Source organism: Silene latifolia, chromosome Y (assembly GCF_048544455.1).
Source record: "Silene latifolia isolate original U9 population chromosome Y, ASM4854445v1, whole genome shotgun sequence".
Taxonomy (NCBI): Eukaryota; Viridiplantae; Streptophyta; class Magnoliopsida; order Caryophyllales; family Caryophyllaceae; genus Silene; species Silene latifolia.
In genome coordinates this window covers 267,307,646-267,332,387 of record NC_133538.1, presented here as the reverse complement: position 1 = coordinate 267,332,387, position 24,742 = coordinate 267,307,646, and the positions used below count along the sequence as shown (strand labels likewise).

Genomic DNA, 24,742 nt, shown 5'->3' with positions numbered 1-24,742 from the left:
CCTTGGTACAATCCTAAAGGAGTAGATCCCATCATTGGATCTAGGGTCTTCTTGGGCACTTGGATTTTTCATAAAGAAGACTAACTGATGTAAGATTAATCGATTTCTTCTTATTTGTATCATTTTTATTATGTATGCATAAGATCTAGATTAGTTTATGACTAAACTAATATATATATATATATATATATATATATATATATATATATATATATATATATATATATATATATATATATATATATATATATATATATAGTTATTAGAAGTGTCTAATAAGGGGTCAATGAATCTTTCAATAAATGAATTGAAAAATCTTGGTAGGAAGTTTGAGTCCGAGGACATTGCCAGAAAAGTTCTTAGGAGTCTGACCAAAAAGTGGCGTCCTAAGGTAACGGCAATGGAGGAATTAAGAGATCTCACATCCTTGTCGTATCTAGGAACTTATTGGAGATCTATGGCTCACGAGATTGTTCTAGATAACGATGATGCTGAGCCAAGAAAAATAAGAGCATGGCTCTTCAAGCTTCAGAAAGTGAAAAGGTTGAATCTGATATTGAGGACGAGACCGTTTTGTTTGCCAAACGTTTCAAAAAGAAAATATTTAGAAATATGCAAACAAAGCCTTCCTATAATAATAAATCCTTCAATAAGAAAGCAACTGAGTCAAAAACGTCCTTCGTAAATAGCGGATGCTTCAAGTGTGGAGAGTCTGGTTATATGATCAAGTACTGTCCCACATGGAAGAAAATCAAGGACAAGAGTAAATGCGAACAGACCAAAAATGAATTCAAACAAGTCATGTTAGCCTCGTGTTAGGGAGACCTCGACACATAAGATATAGAATCCAGTGTTATACCTGGATCTACTATAGCCCCGGGATTAAATCAGGGGGAACATATCATGGTTCCCAATCATTTAAAGAAGATGAGCCCAGTTCAAATGGCATTGATGCGTCTTCAGTCTCTAAGAAATGAAGATACAAAGACTCTCATCCCATGGAAAACAATCTTGGAAACTTACGCAGAGGTGTTCAGACTGATAGAGGATTGAATAACTTTTGTTCTTTCTATTCCTTCCCTTCAAACATTGAACCTACAAATATCAAAGAAGCCCTTACTGAATCCGATTAGATTGTTGCCATGCAAGAAGAATTGCAACAATTCGAAAGGAATAACGTTTTGCACTTGGTTCCTAGACCAAGAGATAGATCTGTCATTGGAATAAGATGGGTATTTAGAAACAAGCTAGGCGATACAGGAGTTATAGTACGGAACAAAGCAAGATTAGTTGTACAAGGGTACAATCAACAAGAAGGGATAGATTACGACGAGACCTTAGCTCCTTTTGCTCGTCTAGAGGCTATACGATTATTAATAGCCTTTGCAGCTCACAAAGGAATGAAACTTTATCAAATGGACGTTAAGACTGCATTCCTTAAAATTTATTTGAACGAAGAAGTCTTTGTAGAGCAACCTCCTGAATTTCTCGATAGCAAGTTTTAAAACCACGTTTATAAATTAGATAAAGCGTTATATGGTTTGAAACAAGCTCCTAGGACTTGGTATGACAGATTATCAAAATTTCTGCTCGAAACAACTTTAAGAGAGGATCTGTTGACAAGACCTTGTTTCTAAAATTTGAAGATTCCGATTTATTAGTTGTGCAAATCTATGTTGATATCATTTTTGGTTCAACTAATGACAAATTGTGCAAGTACTTTTCAAATTTGATGACCTCAGAATTTGAAATGAGCATGATGGGAGAACTTAAATTCTTCCTTGGACTTCAAATTCAACAAACTAGTGAAGGGATTATGATCCACCAGCAAAAATAGATCAAGGAGCTAATAAGAAAATTCGGAATGGAAATTCTCATTCTATGTCCACTCCTATGGTCACAGATAAGAAATTGACATTAGACGAAGATGGTAAGTCTGTTGATGAAACATCTTACCGAGGTATGATTGGCTCACTCCTTTATCTAACTGCTAGCCGTCTAGATATTATGTTTAGTGTATGTGTATGTGCTCGATTTCAATCGTGCTCTAAAGAATCACATATGATTGCAGTTAAGGGAATCTTGAGGTATTTAATTGGTACGTCAAAATTTTATCTGTGGTATCCTATTGGGTGTAACTTTGATCTCATAGGGTATTCAGATGCAGATTATGCAGGTTGCTCGCTTGATAGGAAAAGTACTTCAGGCATCACAAGTTTTGTTGGACCGTGTATTATAACGTGGGGGTCAAAGAAGCAAAACTCAGTTGCTTTATCTACTGCTGAAGCCAAATATATTGCTGCCGCTTTGGTATGTTCTCAACATTTATGGCTTAAGCAACAATTATGTGATTATGGTATAGATGTCGGATGTATTCCTATTAAATTATGTGATAATACGAGTACTATAATTATTTCCAAAAACCCAGCACAATACTCTCGTACTAAGCATATCGATAGTCGACACTATTTTCTACGTGACCATGTCGATAAGGGGAATATAAAACTTGAATTTTTTAGCACAGAAAAACAATGGGCAGATATTTTGACAAAGGCTTTGGCTAGAGAACATTTTGAGATTTTACGGTTGGAAATTGGTTTAATGAATGGCAAATAAACTTGTTGATACCGTCGTTTTAGTATCAAAAATAAATACTTAAGTACTACTAACAGAAGTCAGTGGTAAGTAGGGTCGATCTCCACACGGAGGAGGCCACTATCTACTTGTCAATTAAATCTGTCTAAGGTCACCAATGGGGGTTTGAGTTGTTTAAACTAAACTAAATGAGATTAAAGAAAGAGAAAAGAATAAGAGGGATTAACAAAAGAGATAGAGAACTAGGATTGTCGGGTCATCAATGAATGTCGGATAATTGCAGCTAAGGTCACAGATCGGTCGCTTGTATCGGTCTAAGGGGCAACAAATATCTCCTTCCGGTATCAATTCGCCGTAAAACACTATTAGCTTAGCTTCCGCCCTCACGAAAGCATCCTAATGTTCACTGCAGGTCTCACCCCTTCCAACCTTCCGGTCTAGGTCAAGGCTTACCAAATCAATTAGCTAAATGCGTCGACTCAAGCAACTAATTGCAATTATATGCAGTGATTAACAACAAAGACATGATTTTAGCAACAGATTTGCAAACCTAATAAGCAACTAACATCAACTCATTGAATCCCCTAAATCTTAGTAACAGAATTAGCTAAACATAATGATGGTTAAAGCAAAAGAGAAAGATGAAGCAAGAACAAACATAATGAAAAAATAAGCAAAAGAGAATTAATATAAAAAAAGAGATAGAAGAAAGTTTACAGAAGTTTAGAATCCGGCAAAAGAACAAGGTAGCAGCAGAGATTAAGAGTAAAACAGTATGATAAGATGTAAAAAGTGTGTTTATGACCTAATCCCGACTTCCTTTATATAGGGAAATCATTATTTACATAAAATAAACCTAACACGGAATAAAAATCCCGAATATATAAGCTAGACACTAGATCGAGCAACTTTATATCACTCGATCGAAAAAATCCAAGCTAAAACCTCTCGATCGAGGACTTTAGGTGCTCGATCGAACACTATCAAAAAATCCCCATTCGATCGAGTAGAAAAAGGTCTCGATCGAAAAATATAGTACTCGATCGAGTACTTTCCAGCACAATTCCTACTTCGCGCACTCAACTTCAAACGACCGCCATTTCTTCGTTACTTCGGAAAACAGAGGGTTTCCGGTGGCGTTGGAAAGCTAAGAGGACAAGATGTTATTTCCAATTGGAATAACCTGAAAATCGGTTGTAGAACTCGAGATATGGCTCTACAAATTAGGTACTAGTAATTTGAAGTTCTTACTTTACTCGCCTAGCTATCTTACTTCTTTGCGCATCTCAAAATAGTAGTCTTAAGGCTCCGACTCAACTCATCTCCTAAATGAAAGCATAGGGACATGTATTAAGGTTGATTTAGCCCCTCTTTGGTTCATTCCTACAAATAAGACAAGAGAAACAAAAGTAGACAATTCGGGGGACATTTGTAGCTAAACACTACACAAAATGCATAGAAATGCGTGTAAATGAAGTACAAAATGCCTATATAAAATACACGCATTAAATCTCCCCAAACCATACCTTTGCTTGTCCCCAAGAAAACTATATGCAAAACTAATGGAACAGAAAAGAAAACTCAGAGCTAGCAACAAATTGTCCACTTTAACCAATTTAATACAGCAAACTAACACTTATAGCAAAAATGTCAAATGCAAACGAGTTGTAGGATGTTTATAATAAAGCTGAACCGTCGACCTTGCAAGACCATTGATGATGGACTCTCACGGGTCACTCTTCTTTCATGAAGCAAAGGGTAAGTAATTAAAGGAAAGAGAGAAAGAATAAGAAGTCACTCACCTAGACTACGACCCACATAAACATGCATGCAACTAATATGATAGACAATTCTACCTACCTTACACATACATTGTAACACCCGCCATTTTTGGTTATATTTTTTTTAGCTATTAATATTATTTAAATCGAATGAATTTTCATTTTATTTAAAATAATATATTATTAATAAAAAGAGCACTTTTCGCCTTATCTTTTTTAATAATAAAAGTATTTGTCGGTATTAAAATGTTTTTATAGTTTACATAAAATCTCGACGTTTTAGCTCGGATAGCTCGAGCTGAGTTTTAAAAGCTCATATTTTCGTTTTGGGTCTTCGTTTTAAATCGATACGAATCTTTGGACTCGGAAACTGGCCCGTTTATTGACTAACCTAAAATCCACGTGAAAACTACAAATTGATTTAATCAAATGCATCCCGTCATCTTTCTCTTCATTTCGCGAAACCAAACTCTAATGTTTGTCTTACTTCTTTGTTTCTGTTCTCCTTCCTTACTCCATCGTTTTGCGTGATTCTTGAACCGATAGATGTTTCTCACATCCTAGTTCAAATACATGCTCTGTATTTCGTTCTTAGCATCTCTTATTTCATATAAAACAGGCTGCAATATCACTCGATGCAAAATCAGCCACTGCAATTGCGGTTTCGCATCATCAAGTTCGTGGGCTTAGTTCTCTTTACTCGGGAAGACCCACTTGAAACCGAGACTTCTGGGTGATAGCCTGTGATGTCTAGAACTGTTGTATGATGTTATTTTTTTTTAATATATATCTGTTTGATCTATCAAAAACAAATCCTTCCAACAGTCGCTGTTTCGTACCTGTTTTGAGTACCCAACTTCAAACTCTCATATCTCCTTCGTTTCTTAACCAATTAGGGCGATTTTTATATCGTTTTCTTCGTCTCTCTGCCCTCCTTGCAACCGTGTAAATGGTCTCTCATATGTTCCTTTTTATTTTCTCTCTATCCTTGAGAAATCACGGCTGTTGATATGCTTTTTGTTTTGCGTACTAGTTGGCTGCTATTGGGCTGTTACTGCCGTGTTGCTGCTGTGGTTGTCGTGGCTGTTGTTACTGTTGCTGCTGCTGTGTCTCGAAGTCAAGGGTAGGATATTTTCTTTGCGATTTCAGTGGTTGAATCTCTAGCAGACGCAAAAACGAGCAAACACCCCCCTGTTTCGTGAAAATAGAGTTTTACGAACATCACATGTTCTTGAGCTTTTTAGCACCACCTCCGTCTATCCTTCACCCCTTCTCTGAATATATTCATAAAATTGGAAGTCCCACGATTCCAAAACACTAAAGAACACAAAAATCCGTTACATTTGACCCTTCAATTGTCTCAGCAAAGACCGTATGACATAAACATCCAATTTCGTGAAATCGTTTTAAGAACGTACCTCTTGTCAACCAATGGCTTTTTGAGATCAATATTGTTTCGTAGGCTATCAAGAGGATTCCAACGCCGACAGATATTTTGTAGACTCGGAACTCGGCGAATAAGGTAACTCCGACGTTACTCGATATCGCACGCAGGGGCGGATTTAGCCCAAGGGCTATCTGGGCTCAAGCCCAACCAGCCAAAAAAATAAAAATTGACAAGTTTTTAAAAGTCAAAGTCAATTTCATAAACAAATAAGAAAATTCCCAAAGTGACGTATGCTTTTCACTCCAACGCTACAATACACCAAATTTTTGTCGATCAGTTCATCGGTCACCAGGCTCACCACCGATCCACCGCCTTTTACAGTTGTCTCTCCGTCGTTCAACCCCTCCATTTAAGGTATCTCTCTTATTAATCTTATTATTCATCAATTATATCTGATTATCTTCCCTTTTAGTAATAATGTAATATTGATTATGCTATTAGGTAAATAGGGCTCTTTTGAAAGTCTAATTCTAGATAAATCTTTTGATTTTGAACTTTCGAATTTTTGATGATAATAAGAATGTAAAATTCGCTGTAGTCGTAAACCTAGTCCGTAGGCAAAAGGAGTTTTTATACTGTTAAAATTAAGTGAAAAGGAAGACGGGCAGACGGTGTAGCCGTAATCCGTAGGCGAACGGAATTTTTGTACCAGAATTCCTGTAGACAGACGGTTATTGTAGATTTGTAGACAGAATTCTTGTAGACAGACGGTTATTTTTGTACCAGAATTTTTATAAACAGACGATTACTGTGATAATATTTGCATCAGTTTAATGTTTTTAGAACGATAGCCATCTTCCTGTAAATGATCATTGATCAATTTCATGTTGGTCATCTTCTAAACGATTTATCTCATGGTAAATGATCATTGATAAATTTCTATAGTTGCTTCATTTTAGGATTGAACTGAGACCATGTTTAATATTTTTAGAATGATAGTCATTTTCCTGTAATTGATAAAGTACTTGGATTCTAAACATTTTTTTGTGCTGTAAATTAGTGTATATAATTCATATGTTTTTCTATCACAAGGTTTGTGAATGATGACGGATAATCGAGAACCCAAGCGTTACAAGACCTTATATTCATGGCTTAAAAATGACTCTGCTCCATCAATTTTCGTTGATCAACAACAAGTTGAATTAGAAGATGACCAACATGAAAGGGCGAACAACCAAGAGGGCCAAAGTGAACAACAAGAAGATGATCAAGATTATAATGTTACATTACTTGAACGGGACCCGGGAAAATGTCGTGCTATAGGTATGTATCCTTTGAATGAACAAGATAATATTCGAAGAGCTTATGTGGTACACGGACCTTATCAGCCATATTTAAGATAGTATCCATGTACACAACATGGAAATCAAGGTCGAATGTTTAGTCACAAATGGTTCAAAGAGTGGCCTTGGCTTGAATATTCTCTTGCTAAAGATAAAGTGTATTGCTTTCCATGTTTCTTGTTTGACACATATCCATCTCATCATCCATCTTTCACCGAAACTGGATTTAATGGCTGGAAGAATGTGATGTCTAAGCAATCGGGTGTCATTCGTCATATAGGAGGTATAATGTCAATACACAATGCTTCAATGCGTAAGTGGGAAAATTTGAGAAACCCTTCGAAGCATATAGAGCGGGTTATTAACACATTATCTGAACAAGAGTTAGCAAAAAAATCGACTTCGGCTTGTTGCTACAATAGAAGCTGTTAGACTGTTAGCACGACAGGGATGTTCTTTTAGATGTCATGATGAGTCGGTTGATTCTCCTAATGGTGGCAACTTTGATGCTGTTTTGAATTCTTTCAAAAGAATAAATGATGAAGTCAACAAAGTAGTGCATAGTGCTCCTGGAAATGCCAAATATACATGTCCAACTATTCAAAAACAACTTGCAAACATTCTTGCCTACAAAGTTAGAGCTAAGATTCGGGCTGAAGTAGGTAATTCTAAATTTGCGATTCTGGTTGATGAAGCTCTTGATGTGTCAAATAAGGAGCAAATGGCAATAATTCTTTGATTTGTTAACAATGAAGGGTCACTGAAAGAACGTTTCTTTCAGGTGCTTAGTGTCGAGGATACTTGTTCTCAAACTTTGAAAGATGAAATATCAAAGGTTCTTAGACTATATGGTCTTCATGTAGAAACTATGCGTGGCCAAGGGTATGATGGTGCAAGCAATATGCGTGGTCAATTTAATGGGTTACAAGCTTTATTCCTGAAAGAATGTCCGTACGCATATTATATACATTGTTTTGCTCATCGCTTGCAATTGTGTTTAAATGTCGTCGCTAAAGGAGTGCATGACTTGTGGCAATTTTTTTCTACTTTGAATATGATTGTCAATTTTGTCTATTCTTCCGCAAAAAGACATTCTATGTTGAAGGCTTGCAGAGAGGCTGAAATTGAAGATTTAGTAGCTGCCGCTACACTTGAGACGGGTTCAGGAAAAAATCAAACTAGCTCTCTGTAAAGAGGCGGAGCTACTAGATGGGGTTCACACTTGCGTTCTATTTCAAGTCTTATTAAATTGTTTGGAGCAGCACAATCAACTATTAATGGCCTGTATCTAAATGGAGCAGACAAAGTGCAAGGGGAAGCAAAAGCAGTAAGTAAGGCTATGAAAAAGTTTGATTTTGTGTATTGTTTGCATATGATGCACGATATTATGAGGATTACCGACTTTTTATGTCAAGCTTTACAAAAGAAGGACCTTGACATATTGAACGCTCTACATTTTCTTTCAATTACGAAAGGAAAACTGAAAGACATGAGAGAAAATGGCTGGAATGATTTAATTATGAAAGTTGGAGCCTTTTGTTGTCAGCATGATATTTCTATGCCGGATATGTCAGCTCCTTACAAGAAAAGGTTGAGAAATTGTGAAGAGAATATCACAAATGAGGAATACTATCGGTTTCATATACTTTACGTGGTGATAGACTTTCAGTTATCAGAACTTGATACTAGATTTACAGAAACTTCGGTTGAGATTCTTCGACTAAGTGCTTCATTTGACCCGCGTCATAGTTTCCGAGCATTCAAAGGTAGAGATGTGTGCGACCTTGCTTTGAAGTATTATCCTTCAGACTTTTCATCACATGATATGAGTGCTCTAGAGTTAGAGTGTAAGTTTTTTGCACAAGATGTCCAAAAAGATTCAAGATTTGAAAATACGCCTTCAACATCAGAATTGTGTCGACGCATGGTTGACGTTGGTAAGACAACACTTTATCCTATGATTTATCGATTGATTTGTCTTATTCTAACTCTCCCAATTTCCACCGCGACAACGGAAAGAGCGTTCTCATCGATGAAGATCATAAAAAGCAGACTTCAAAATAAGATGAACGGCGAATTTCTTAACGATTTGATGGTGCTTTATATTGAAAGAAAATATGCCGATAATATTGAGACCAATGAGGTGATTGATGAATTTGAATTGAGTGGGTCTCGTAGAGTAAAGTTTAGTTAGCTACGTAGATTCTTAGTTTGTATTTTTTTTTTATGTAAGAGACTTATTTACATTTTATTTACTAGCCCACTGTACTTTGAATTTCTGGATCCGGCCCTGATCGCACGGTGTATTTTGTCGTAGTTGCTTGTACTAGGAAATTATTTTTATAATGTTTACGAAATTATTTTCTAGTTTGCTACATAAACTTGTGTTTTTGAAAAACCATAATCGCATGCTACGTTGATCATGTATGCAAAATTTGGTAAAATGTCTTATGCGTATAAAAATATGGATGCTTCGGACTATTGTTATCTCCATTTTGAAGTAAATAGTATTTGGCCGAGACATTTTAATCATGGATACATGTCATACTGCTTCTATTTTCCTATTTCTCCGCATGTTTTATACGAATTGTAAACTAGCATAAAAACCCGTCTATTTGGTTGGGGAGGCCGTTTGCTTTAAATGTAAGTTACAACATTAAGAATTTCTGGGTTTTATCGTAAACTTATATTTAGTATGAAAAATAAAAATATGAATTTTCCAGAAATTTTAATGGGTTGAGTTGACGACGGTTTTGAATTATTCGATTTACGCGATAAAATGACCCTTTTTGACTTATATATTAATTTTGCTAAATTTCAATTTCTAAAATACATTATTTGAGTTAAAAATGATTCTGGACTGTTTTGGAAATTTTCGGAATTTAGTTATGCCTTTAAATTATTATTTTTCGGTTTTATCGTATTTGTGACGAAACGGGTCTATTAATTATTTTCGTTGCGAGATAAATCCTAGTTGTCTAAGTCAAGTTTTTGGAAAATAAGCATTTACGGGCTGTCAATAGTTGGTTTAAATTTAGATTTATGGAATTAAACCTTTCATTTCGAATTTTTGAGTGATTTGAAGATTTAGCAAAATCGATTGAAAAATCTGCGAAAATCTGGCCGTTTGTTTGTAAAATTCATTTCGTGTGTTTAAATTGCTCAAAACCGAAAACTTAAAAAAAAATACTCCTGTTTATTTTACGTATAGATTACCTCTGTAAAATTTCAATGGTTTCTGATGTATAGTTTTCTCAGAATAAATTATTTGTGAACAAGTCGCCTGTAAACCGCGTTTTAGACTTTTGCTCAAAGTTTATTTTGTAAAACTTATTTCCCTTATGATACAGTGGCTAATATTTTTCCTACATAAACTTTGAAATGTCTAGTTATGTTTAGAATTTTATTTTGCCTTAAAATATTTTCTTAAAGTCGTTTTATGAACTCAAACTTTCTGGATATCGTTTTTTGTCAGTTTTTAGAAATTAATTTTTAGACCCCTGATACAATCATCCTTTGAAGTTTGTTTTAAAATAAAAGTTGTAGCCAAGAGCTACAGGTAACCATGAGAGTTGGCCTTGCGTCATTTTGATTTTTTTGTATTTAGTTATGAATTTTACGGTGGTGCTTCTCTGTTTTAGAAACTGTTTTAGAATTCCGTCCGATTAAGGCCTAAGTAACAAGTCTTTACTAAAGTACCTTAAGTCAAGGGATGGTCTTTAAAGTTTAATTTCAGTAACTTAATTTATTTAAAGTCCTTAGATAAAATACTTTTGGATTTAAGTTTAAGTTTTCCAATTCAAAAGTAAAATAAAAGTGTAGTTCACTTACGAAGTTTTGAAGTAATGTATTTCAAATAAGATACTATCTTTGGGATACTTTTAAGTATGGAATAATGAAAGTAAGGCAAAGAATAATAAACTAAAGCATACGGGTTCTTATATTACTATATGATTGGGTACCCTTGTGGGAGGTACAGATTGTCGTCGAGTCATGTACATGTACTTAGACTGGTACTACGCACTGCGTGGTAAGACGAGTCCTGTTATAGTTTGTTGACTAGTGAGTGGACCTGGAGTTGGTCACCTTTGCGTGACATTGGGTTCCCGAAACTAGTGTAAGATGCTGCGGAAGTGAATATCTAGCCTGAACTAAATTATTTCCATTCTGTCTTTTGAATATTTTGCTTTTAATAATGCAACACGTTGGTTTTAATGTGATTTGGTGTAATCATATTTTGTTACTTATGGTTTATAACATTTCAATTTACTTTGATATATTATTTGCATCTGTAACATTTATGTCATGTGATATGGCTGGGAGAACGTCGGGTTACTCCCCACTGATTGTGGCTATTATGTTTATAACATGACAGGTGTTATCTTTGCTGGGGATTTCTGTGTGAGCTAGCGAGTAATTTGCAGATCCTCCTCTGTTTTTTTCTACTTTCTTTTATGGTTTAAGTTTGAACACTTTGAAGAATTTTATTTTTGCCCTTTTTATAAAAGTGGCATTTGTTTAGACTTGACCAATTATTATTTTTTTTATCCTTGAGAATTTTATACATTCTCAATTTATAACAGTTAGAACTTTTATCTTTGTGTATTTAATCTCATTTGACAGTGTTTTGCACTAGATTTTATAGGGGATTATAGTTGGTATCAGAGCATCGCTGCTCCCGACGCTCACACATTGTTCTTTAGGATAATGCCTAATAAATGATTTGACTAAATAAATGATTTAGTGAGAGATGAGTAGAAATCAATAAGGACTTGGATGTTAGTCTATGTGTTCCTGTAAAATCAATGACTAGCATTGAATCTATGTTTTATTTCTCCGATGAAGAAGATGAACGAAGGTGGACATGGACGTGGTGTTTACCCAGACCAGAACGCGATCATTAAGGAGATATTAAACTCGCTCAACAACCTAGTTAACCGATTGGAGAACTTGATGCCAAAAGGAATATATAATGGTGGTTTCTAGCCTAGATTCAGTTCTGCTCAAGCTGCATACCAGGTGACCAAGAGTAGACTCAAGTTCAATAATAGTGCAGTACGCCCGGACTAATTACACTGTGGAACCGTCAGATGGAGCGACCCAAGACTAGCGTGTTTGTTTTCTCTACAAGGTGATGGAGTGATCTAACGAGCCATTTTACGTACTCTGAAGGCCTGAAAATTCCTTCTCTAGTCTCAGACCTTGTTAGTCTATGATCATCGTTCTTCTTCCTTTACTTTTTCAGTCTTAGCTGCTTCCTACGTCCTTATTATAAATTTTCATCTCCTATTCTGATCAATTAATCCTTGTTTGTGATTCCTCCACCTTGGTATTTATTGTCTTGAGATTCACTGGTTAGACTGACCCTCCCTTTGCGAGCTTTGATGGAAGTTAAGTGTGTTTGAGGTTTAGTAAAGTCTTGTTACTTATGGTTTGAGGATAGTAAGTTTTATCTTTAATGCCTAATCTTGTAAGAGATTTCATTTTATAAGGATTAACTTGAATGGTGGCTAGTGGATTATGGATTTAGGATTTTATCTTAGATGTTGGCTTTGAAGTACAAGCAGCTTGCATGTTTTGGTCTAAATGTGATTAAGGTTTTTTTAGTAACCATGTATCATTATTGGTTGACCTAGATTAATCTCAGTTTTGATTCTTATGGATTTAGATTGTTGAGTTCTGATGTAAGGTTGTAAGCTTGAAACTTTTGGTTGTGTGACTTAACTTTATTTGGGTTGCTTAGTGTTAACCTTGAGAATAAGGAGTGTCTTAGCCCAACTGCGGTTTGGATTGATTATATTGATTTGAAGACTTATGAACCTGAAGTTGGGAATTATGTATACCTATCATATCTTAATGTGTTAACCTTAGTACAAGTGTTTCTCTGAGGAATATTTTGGTCTGAATTACCTTAAAGGAAATTGTTGCTTGATGACCTTATATGATCGAAATTGTTGCTTGGTTGAGTTCTTAACCCTTTAGTTATTGCAGTGTTATGAATGGGAATTTAATGGACTTCTAAGAGACATTTATATTCATTTGATGAACTTATAAGAATTCTCCATTGGATATCACAATGTGGATAATAGTAACAAATTAGTGCGTTCAATTGAGAGGTGCGTTGTTAAATGGTGGATTTTGGTTTGGTGTTCTATAACTCTAGAAAACTTATGAGTTTAGTAACCTTGTTGCTTTTGTGGTGAGTTCAGAATAGTAAAATCATTTGTGTGTGGTATGCCTTATTAGGCTATTTTGGATTTAGATTATATCTAGAGTGCGGATTTGATGAGTTTACAACAGTTTTAAGGGCCTTATAAGTTAATTGGATTAGTTCTGTTTTGATAACCTATGGAATTTTTGTTATTAAGAGTGGAGTTTGGACTACTTGATGAATTCTTACCAAGCTATTCTGAGAGGTTGTGCAAGTATGTAAGGTTTTGGAAGAATGTTATCCCAATTGATAATCATGGAGCTATAGATTAGGAAGTTTGGCAACTTTGAACTTGACAACTTAGTTGCCTGGTGTTACTAAGCTTGAAATTGGTTTCGATGGATATAGGAAAGCTGACATTTCATAGAGGAGTTATACAGAGAATCTCAAGATGATTAATCTGTTTTTCTATCCATGAGAGAGCTTTGTGTGGCTCTTGACTCCTTTCCTCTTTTCTAGAGCATCGGATTACCATGCTTCTTATAAATTCCCTCGACCCTTGCTTAAGTCTAAAAACTTTTGGTTATGTTTTGACATTAACCTTTTCCCTCGAACATTTCCATTTTATATAAGAGTTTCGACTTTTACAAAGTTTGGCTCTCGAAAATTTTAATACTGAGTTATGATTTCAAAACTTTAATTTCATATTTAGTGTTACTCTGGAATGGTGTCAGTACTTGGTTTTGTTTCAAAATGTTTTAAAACTCGTTTGATAAGATTTTTCGGAATTGTTTCAAATAATGTTGTTTAATGCTTCGAAAAACTTTCAAAAGTTATATGGTGTTTGCAAATTGGATTTGTCCTATAGTTTTGAAGTAAAATTTACACATCTCTTTTGGATTTCGACATTGGTTGGATGCTAGGACTAGTCATTAATGACGTCTAATGACTCGCTCGGTACTTGCTAATGTTTGGTTTTAAGATTTGATTTTTTTTTAATGTTGACTTGCTCTTATCTTGGACAATAGAATTCTTGTTCGCTACAGGTATTCTTCTATTCCATGGGATAAGCGAAGTAGTTTTTAGTACATCGGTTTTGAAAGCTGGTTTAAAGAACATGGTTTTGAGGTGTTTTAATAGAAAGCCTTCGTTCTTTTAAGTAACGTTTTTCTACTTCCAGTTTCGAGGACGAAACTTTTTTTTAGTGGGGGAGGTTGTAACACCCGCCATTTTTGGTTATATTTTTCTTAACCAAAGAAGCAAAACTCAGTTGCTTTATCTACTGCTCAAGCCGAATATATTGCTGCCGCTTTGGTATATTCTCAACTTTTATGGCTTAAGCAACAATTATGTGTATTATAACATGGGGGTCAAAGAAGCAAAACTCAGTTGCTTTATCTACTGTTGAAGCCGAATATATTGTTGCCGCTTTGGTATGTTCTCAACCTTTATGGCTTAAGCAACAATTATGTGATTATGGTATCGATGTCGGATGTATTCCTATTAAATTATGTGATAATACGAGCACTATAATTATTTCCAAAAACCCAGCACAACACTCTCGTACTAAGCATATCGATAGTCGACACTATTTTCTACGTGACCATGTCGATAAGGGGAATATAAAATTTGAATTTTTTAGCACGGGAAAACAATGGGCAGATATTTTGACAAAGGCTTTGGCTAGAGAACATTTTGAGATTTTACGGTTGGAAATTGGTTTAATTGGTGGCAACTAAACTTGTTGATCCCGTCGTTTTGGTATCAAAAATAAATACCTATGTACTACTAACAAAAGTCAGTGGTAAGTAGGGTCGATCTCCACACGGAGGCGGTCACTATCTACTTGTCAATTCAATCTATCTAACGTCACCAGATGGGGGTTTGAGTTGTTTAAACAAAACTAAATGAGATTAAAGAAAGAGAAAAGAAATAAGAGGGATTAACAAAAGTGATAGAGAACTAGGATTGCCGGGTCATCAATGAATGTAGGATAATTGCAGCTAAGGTCACAGATCGATCGCTTGTATCGGTCTAAGGGGCAACGAATATCTCCTTCCGGTCTCAATTCGCCCTAAAACACTATTAGCTAAGCTTCCGCCCTCACGAAATCATCCTAATGTTCACTGCATGTCTCACCCCTTCCAACCTTCCGGTCTAGGTCAAGGCTTACCAAATCAATTAGCTAAATGCGTCGACTCAAGCAACTAATTGCAATTATATGCAGTGATTAAAAATAAAGACATGATTTTAGCAACAGATTTGCAAACCTAATAAGCAACTAACATTAACTCATTGAATCCCCTAAATCTTAGTAGCAGAATTAGCTAAACATAATAATGGTTAAAGCAAAAGAGAAAGATGAAGCAAGAACAAACATAATGAGAAAATAAGCAAAAGAGAATTAATATAAAAAAAGAGAGAGAAGAAAGGTTACAGAAGTTTAGAATCCGGCAAAAGAACAAGGTAGCAGCAGAGATTAAGAGTAAAACAGTATGATAAGATGTAAAAAGTGTGTTTATGACCTAATCCCGACCTCCTTTATATATGGAAGTCATTATTTACATAAATAAACCTAACACGGAATAAAAATCCCGAATATATAAGCTAGTCACTCGATCGAGCAACTTTATATCACTCGATCGAACAAATCCAAGCTAAAACTTCTCGATCGAGGACTTTAGGTACTCGATCGAACACTATTAAAAAATCCCCATTCGATCGAGTAGAAAAAGGACTCGATCGAAAAATATAGTACTCGATCGAGTACTTTCCAGCACAATTCCTGCTTCGCACACTCAACTTCAAACGGCCGCCATTTCTTCGTTACTTCGGAAAACATAGGGTTTCCGGTGGCGTTGGAAAGCTAAGAGGACAAGATGTTAGTTCCAATTGGAATAACCTGGAAATCGGTTGTAGAACTCGAGATATTTCTCTACAAATTAGGTACTAGTAATTTGAAGTTCTTTCTTTGCTCGCCTAGCTATCTTACTTCTTTGCGCATCTCAAAATAGTAGTCTTAAGGCTCCGACTCAACTCATCTCCTAAATGCAAGCATAGGGACATGTATTAAGGTTGATTTAGCCCCTCTTTGGTTCATTCCTTCAAATAAGACAAGAGAAACAAAAGTAGACAATTCGGGGGACATTTGTAAGTAAACACTACACAAAATGCATAGAAATGCGTGTAAATGAAGTACAAAATGCCTATATAAAATGCACGCATCAAATCTCCCCAAACCATACATTTGCTTGTCCCCAAGAAAACTATATGCAAAACTAATGGAACAGAAAAGAAAACTCAGAGCTAGCAACAAATTGTCCACTTTAACCAATTTAATGCAGCAAACCAACACTTATAGCAAAAATGTCAAATGCAAACGAGTTGTAGGATGTTTATAATAAAGCTGAACCGTCGACCTTGCAAGACCTTTGATGATGGACTCTCACGGGTCACTCTTCTCTCATGAAGCAAAGGGTAAGTAATTAAATGTAAGAGAGAAAGAATAAGAAGCCACTCACCTAGACTACGACCCACATAAACATGCATGCAACTAATATGATAGACAATTCTACCTACCTTACACATACATTGTAACACTCGCCATTTTTGGTTATATTTTTTTTAGCTATTAATATTATTTAAATCGAATGAATTTCCATTTTATTTAAAATAATATATTATTAATAAAAAGAGCACTTTTCGCCTTATCTTTTTTAATAATTAAAGTATTTGTCGGTATTAGACTGTTTTTATAGTTTACTTAAAATCTCGACGTTTTAGCTCGGATAGCTCGAGCTGAGTTTAAAAGCTCATATTTTTCATTTTGGGTCTTCATTTTAAATCGATACGAATCTTTGGACTCGGAAACTGGCCCATTTATTGACTAACCTAAAATCCACGTGAAAACTACAAATTGATTTAATCATACGTATGCCATCATCTTCCTCTTCATTTCGTGAAACCAAACTCTAATGTTTGTCTTACTTCTTTGTTTTTGTTCTCCTTCCTTACTCCATCGTTTTGCGTGATTCTTGAACCGATAGATGTTCCTCACTTCCTAGTTCAAATACATGCCCTGTATTTCGTTCTTAGCATCTCTTATTTCATATAAAACAGGCTGCGATATCACTCGATGCAAAATCAGCCACTGCAATTGCGGTTTCGCATCATCAAGTTCGTGGGCTTAGTTCTCTTTACTCGGGAAGACCTACTTGAAACCGAGACTTCCGGGCGATAGCCTGTGATGTCTAGAACCGTTGTATGATGTTCGTTTTTTTTAATATATGTCTGTTTGATCTATCGAAAATAAATCCTTCCAACAGTCGCTGTTTCGTACCTGTTTTGAGTACCCAACTTCAAACCCTCATATCTTCTTCGTTTCTTAACCAATTAGGGTGATTTTTATATCGTTTTCTTCGTCTCTCTGCCCTTCTTGCAACCGTGTAAGTGGTCTCTCATATGTTAATTTTTATTTTCTCTCTATCCTTGAGAAATCACGGCTGTTGATATGCTTTTTGTTTTGCGTATTAGTTGGCTGCTGTTGGGCTGTTACTACCGTGTTGCTGCTGTGGTTGTCGTGGCTGTTTTTACTGTTGCTGCTGCTATGTCTCGAAGTCAAGGGTATGATATTTCCTTTGCGATTTCAGTGGTTGAATCTCTAGCAGACGCAAAAACGAGCCAACACCCCCCTGTTTCGTGAAAATAGAGTTTTACGAACAGCACATGTTCTTGACCTTTTTAGCACCACCTCCGTTTATCCTTCACCCCTTCTCTGAATATATTCAAAAAATTGGAAGTCCCATGATTTCAAAACACTAAAGAACACAAAAATTCGTCATCATTTGACCCTTCAATTGTCTCAGCAAAGACCGTATGACATAAACATCCAATTTCGTGAAATCGTTTTAAGAACGTACCTCTTGTCAACCAATGGCTTTTTGAGATCGATATTGTTTCCTAGGCTATCAAGAGGATTCCAACGCCGACGGATATTTTGTAGACTCGGAACTCGGCGAATAAGGTAACTCCGACGTTACTCGATATCGCACGGTGTATTTTGTCGTAGTTGCTTGTACTAGGAAAATATTTTTATAATGTTTATGAAATTATTTTCTAGTTTGCTACATAAACTTGTGTTGTTGAAAAACCATAATCGCGTGCTACGTTGATCATGTATGCAAAATTTGGTAAAACGTCTTATGCGTATAAAAATATGGATGCTTCTGACTATTGTTATCTCCATTTTGAAGTAAATAGTATTTGGCCGAGACATTTTAATCATGGATGCATGTCATACTGCTTCTATTTTCCCAATTCTCCGCATGTTTTATACGAATTGTAAACTAGCATAAAAACCCGTCTACTTGTTTGAGGTGGTCGTTTGCTTTAAATGTAAGTTACAACATTAAGAATTTCTGGCTTTTATAGTAAACTTATATTTAGTATGAAAAATAAAAATATGAATTTTCCAGAAATTTTAATGGGTTGAGTTGACGACGATTTTGAATTATTCGATTTACGCGATAAAATGACCCTTTTTTACTTATATATTAATTTTGCTAAATTTCAATTTCTAAAATACAATTTTTGAGTTAAAAATGATTCTGGACTGTTTTGGAAATTTTCGGAATTTAGTTATGCCTTTAAATTATTATTTTTCGGTTTTATCGTATTTGTGACGAAACTGGTCTATTAATTATTTTCGTTGCGAGATAAATCCTAGTTGTCTAAGTCATATATTTGGAAAATAAGCATTTACGGACAGTTAATAGTTGGTTTACATTTAGATTTATGGAATTAAACCTTTCATTTCGAATTTTTGAGTGATTTGAAGCTTTAGCAAAATCGATTGTAAAATTAGCGAAAATCTGGCCGTTTGTTTGTAAAATTCATTTCGTGTGTTTAAATTGCTCAAAACCGAAAACTTAAAAAAAAATATTCCTGTTTATTTTACGTATAGATTACCTCTAAAAAATTTCAATGGTTTCTGATGTATAGTTTTCTCAGAATAAATTATTTGTGAACAAGTCGCCTGTAAATCGCGTTTTAGACTTTTGCTCAAAGTTTATTTTGTAAAACTTATTTCCCTTATGATACAGTGGCTAATATTTTTCCTACATAAACTTTGAAATGTCTAGTTATGTTTAGAATTTTACTTTGCCTTAAAATGCTTTCTTAAAGTCGTTTTATGAACTCAAATTTTCTGGATATGGTTTTCTGTCAGTTTTTAGAAATGAATTTTTAGACCCCTGATACAATTGTCCTTTGAAGTTTGTTTTAAAATGAAAGTTGTAGCCAAGAGCTACAGGTAACCATGAGAGTTGGCCTTGCGTCATTTCAATTTTTTTGTATTTAGTTATGAATTATACATACGATGCTGCTTCTCTGTTTTAGAAACTGGTTTAGAACTCCGTCTCATTAAGGCCTAAGTAATAAGTCTTTACTAAAGTACCTTAAGTCAAGGGATGGTCTTTAAAGTTTAATTTTAGTAACATAATTTATTTAAAGTCCTTAAATAATTTACTTTTGGATTTAAGTTTAAGTTTTCTAATTCAAAAATAAAATAAAAGTGTAGTTCACTTACGAACTTTTGAAGTAATGTATTTCAAATAAGATACTATCTTTGGGATACTTTTAAGTATAGAATAATGAAAGTAAGGCAAAGAATAATAAACTAAAGCATACGGGTTCTTATATAACTATATGATTGGGTACCCTTGTGGGAGGTACAGATTGTCGTCGAGTCATGTACATGTACTTAGACTGGTACTACGCACTGCGTGGTAAGATGAGTCCTGTTATAGTTTGTTGTCTAGTGAGTGGACCTGGTGTTGGTCACCTTTGCGTGACACTGGGTTCCCGAAACTAGTGTAAGATGCTGCGGTGTCAAGGAGTATAGCTAAAGTGAATATCTAGCCTGAACTAAATTATTTCCATTCTGTCTTTTGAATATTTTGCTTTTAAACATGTAGCTCGTTGGTTTTAACGTGATTTGGTGTAATCATATTATGTTACTTATGGTTTATAACATTTCAATTTACTTTGATATATTATTTGCATCTATAACATTTATATCATGTGATATGGCTGGGAGAACGTCGAGTTACTCCCCACTGATTGTGGCTGTTATGTTTATAACATGACAGGTGTTAGCTTTGCTAGGGATTTCTGTGTGAGCTAGCGAGTAGTTTACAGATCCTCCTCTGTTTTTTTCTACTTTCTTTTATGGTTTTAGTTTGAACACTTTGAGGAATTTTATTTTTGCCCTTTTTATAAAAAGTTCCATTTGTTTAGACTTGACCATTTGTTTTTTTTATCCTTGAGAATTTTATACATTCTCAATTTATAGCAGTTAGAACTTTTATCTTTGTGTATTTAATCCCATTCGACAATGTTTCCGCCACTGTTTTGCACTAAATTTTATAGGGGATTACATACATTCAACCAATCAAGGTCCGTCACAGCCGAGGGCTTACAAAAGTTATGGTAAAGTTAGGCAATGGGTAAGAAAAGGCAAAACAAGTATGGAAAATTTGGAGGTAAAGCGTCAAGCTAGCACCTAAACAATACCATATAACAACATCCAATTCCCAACCATCTCAAAATTAAATACAAGTGCCCTTCAGTTTGGCACAAAACTCACGAACCAAGAAACAACAACTCCTCAAATGATATAGAATAAAGCATAAGAGTAAGACCGTCACAAACATTTTTTTCTTTTTACACGGCCTGTTTTTTATTTCTTTTTTTTTCTTTTTGTCACGTTTTTCTGTTTTTTTTTTTTTTCTTTTTTTTCAACTTTTTTTTTCATAAGTATCATCCTCCTTCCTCCATAAATTACCAACTCCAAGTAATACAATACAAACCAACTTGGCACAATAAATTATATACCGCATAAACATACACTAAACTAGCTTGACAAGGCAGGCTAAATTTGGATGTAGTTAAGGGTCAAAAGGCAAATTTGGCTAATGTTGAGTTAAATGGGTAAAAATGAAAGGAAGGGGAAATGTAAGCACCTCCCTGCATTTGACACCAACCACTAACCCGAATGTATGCGGGCAAAAAGCAATTGAATTTCATACACGTGCAAAAAAAAAAAAATGATACATGCTATGCAAGGAGTAACTACTCACAATCCTACATGAAAACGGTCATAAATGACACCAGTTTATAAGGCTCTAAATCTTCAAAATTATAAGTAGGTTGCCAAAATTTCAGGTCAAGTCTATTCGTTCAGCTAAATTTTAACATTAACTCGTAGGTACGTAATAAGACAAAGCTAAAAGATAAAAGTTTTATGCAAGGCTTAAGCAAAGTGACAAATCATAGTTTAATATCATCATCGAAATATACCGTTCCGACTCGACCTTTATGTAAAAGTAAACGTGAACTTTTTTTGAATTTTTGAATTTTCTATATTTTTTTTAGATTTTTAGTTTTTATAAAAATAAACAACAATGCATACAAAAATTAAACGTGATAACAGAAATGCAATAAAAGCATAAATGCAGACATAGATATGGATGCATAACTTCCCCAAACCAAACCGTACAATACCCTCATTGTACCTAAAAATAGGGAAAGGAAATGCAAAGCGGAAAGAAGAGTGAAGATGCGGAAAAATCACAAGATAACGCGAAGTAGGGACCTCCCCAAACCAGCTAACAACATGGGAGGTCACTAACAGCTTCATAGCAATTTCAATGGAAACGAATCAAAGCAGAGAAACTCGATCGAGAAGATATAGTGCTCGATCAAGGAACAGAAGCTGCGAAAGCGGTCGATCGAAGGGAAAGAAACCACTCAATCGAGTGGTACCTGCAGACCACAAATGGCGACAAAAACCAAGTCTAAAATTGTTTACAGTCTATAGTTTGTAAACCAATTATTAAGCACGCAACAAAACTAAAATGTTCGAAAATCAACTAAAAAGAAATTTAAACTCCGGGTTGCCTCCCGGTAGCTCTAGTTTTAGACAGGTCACAGCTCGACCTTCTTTTTATCATCCACCTATAGAAATTAATGACCCACAATAAGGCTGTTGACTGAATGAGGTTCCCTCAGCGTCCATCAACTTAACCTTAGCCTCCATACCATCGCATTAACAGGAGAACAACTTATTGCAGCATAATGGCCTCCGCCTTTGGCTCTCTTGCGCGCTTTATTCTTGTACGGCCTAGCCTCGTTCAATCGTTCGCCTGGGTCATCAATCCACACTGTTCCAGCCTCCAAGGTTAACGTATAATGCCTATCCTCTGGGTCCGTCAACCCATCAGTACCTGCAGAAGAAGTAACAAAGGAATTAGCCTTAATTGCAGAATCATCGTCCGAAATAAATTTAGACGACCATTTATTATTATCAGCAAAAAAATTACTCGATCGAGCACTTATGTAACCCGATCGAAGTATTTTTTCAGTATTTGTACTCGATCGAGGACCTGATTATCCTCATTGCTCGATCGAGAACAGTAATCCTCTCGATCGAGTACTTCCTCAGTAATTTCATTTGATTAAGCAAAGTAAGGCTCTCGATCGAATGTTTGAACATGGTTAGGCGAGACTGCATTGTATTCTCCCTCTTAAATGATATCCTCAGCATCTGAGCCATTATTTTCAGCATCAATAGGCAGAACTGGTCCTTCATAGGGAGTATTAATCCAGGTGCGAATAGCATAGACCGTCTCAGGTTTCTTAGAAGTTTGCTCGGCAATTACTTGAGCCAACTAAGTCTCAAGTCTCTTGATAATGGCGTCTTTAGCTTGCATAACCTCTTGCATTTTCAGTGCAAATGCCTTTACTAAAGATGTTAATTCAGCAATCTCTTCTTTATGCTTATTAGGAGGAGGAGTTTTTTGTGGTGGTGGCAAAACAAAGGGAGGCTTTTGATAGCTATGTTTCTACAACGGATGTGGCGGCACATAAGCAAAAGATTGACTAGCTTGTCTACGCCGTCTAAATGCATAGACTTCGTCGTCCCCGCTAGACAAATAACAGCTGTGTGCCCCGCAGCACCACATCTCTCACAGTAGATCGCCTGTTGTGCTACAATATGGAACTGAGGCGAACTACCCCAAGATCTTGCGTTCTGAGCTTCAAACTATGCTATAATTCTGGAGATGCTAGTCATCTTGGTAGAAGAATCAAAGGTACTCAAGCCTTCCCTTTGAGGATATTTCTCCTAGATTCCTGTCTAGGTAGGACCTATAGGACCTATCAAAACAACAGTAAAGGAAAAGATAAGAATTGCCTCAAGGAATAAATTCCTTGAGGTTAAAGACAGAATAAAATAAACAAGCAAATAAAATAGTTGCCTCCCCGGCAACGGCGCCAAAATTTGATACCGTCGTTTTAGTATCAAAAATAAATACCTACGAACTACTAACAGAAGTCAGCGGTAAGTAGGGTCGATCTCTACAAGGAGGCAGTCACTATCTACTTGTCAATTCAATCTGTCTAAGGTCACTAGATGGGGGTTTGAGTTATTTAAACTAAACTAAATTAAATTAAATCAAGAGAAAAGAATATGAGAGATTAACAAAAGAGATAGAAAACTAAGATTGCCGGGTCATCAATGAATATCGGATAATTTCAGATAAGGTCACAGATTGGTCGCTTGTATCGGTATAAGGGGCAACGAATATCTCCTTCCGGTCTCAATTCGCCCTAAAACACTATTAGCTTAGCTTCCGCCGTCACTTAAGCATCCTAATGTTCACTGCATGTCTCACCCCTTCCAACCTTCCGGTCTAGGTCAAGGCTTACCAAATCAATTAGCTAAATGAGTCAACTCAAGCAACTAATTGCAATTATATGCAGTGATTAACAACAAAGACATGATTTTAGCACTAGATCTGCAAACCTAATAAGCAACTAACATCAACTCATTGAATCCCCTACATCCTAGTAGGAGAATTAGCTAAACATAATAATGGTTAAAGCAAAAGAGAAAGATGAAGCAAGAACAAACATAATGAAGAAATAAGCAAAAGAGAATTTATATAAAAAAAGAGAGAGAAGAAAGGTTACAGAAGTTTAGAATCCAGCAAAAGAACAAGGTAGCAGCAGAGATTAAGAGTAAAACAGTATGATAAGATGTAAAAAGTGTGTTTATGACCTAATCCCGACTTCCTTTATATAAGGAAGTCATTATTAACATAAAATAAACCTAACACGGAATAAAAATCCCGAATATATAAGCTAGTCACTCGATCGAGCAACTCTATATCACTCGATCTAAGAAATCCAAGCTAAAACCTCTCGATCGAGGACTTTAGGTACTCGATCGAACACTATAAAAAAAATCCCCATTCGATCGAGTAGAAAAAGGACTCGATGGAACAATATAGTACTCGATCGAGTACTTTCCAATTCACAATTCCTACTTCATGCACTGAACTTCAAACGGCCACCATTTCTTCGTTACTTGGGAAAACAGAGCGTTTCCGGTGGCGTTGGAAAGCTAAGAGGACAATCTTTTATT

At 35.5% G+C, this 24,742-nt stretch overlaps 1 protein-coding gene across 1 annotated transcript; it reads left to right on the top strand.

Moving 5' to 3' along the window:
* Window positions 1–6,866: 6,866 nt before the first annotated feature.
* On the top strand, window positions 6,867–9,300 carry LOC141630618 (uncharacterized). Its single transcript, XM_074443402.1, has 4 exons — window positions 6,867–7,086; window positions 7,529–7,830; window positions 7,888–8,266; window positions 8,369–9,300. Exons 1-4 carry the CDS (start codon window positions 6,867–6,869, stop codon window positions 9,298–9,300), a joined length of 1,833 nt encoding a protein of 610 aa, XP_074299503.1.
* Window positions 9,301–24,742: the final 15,442 nt, after the last annotated feature.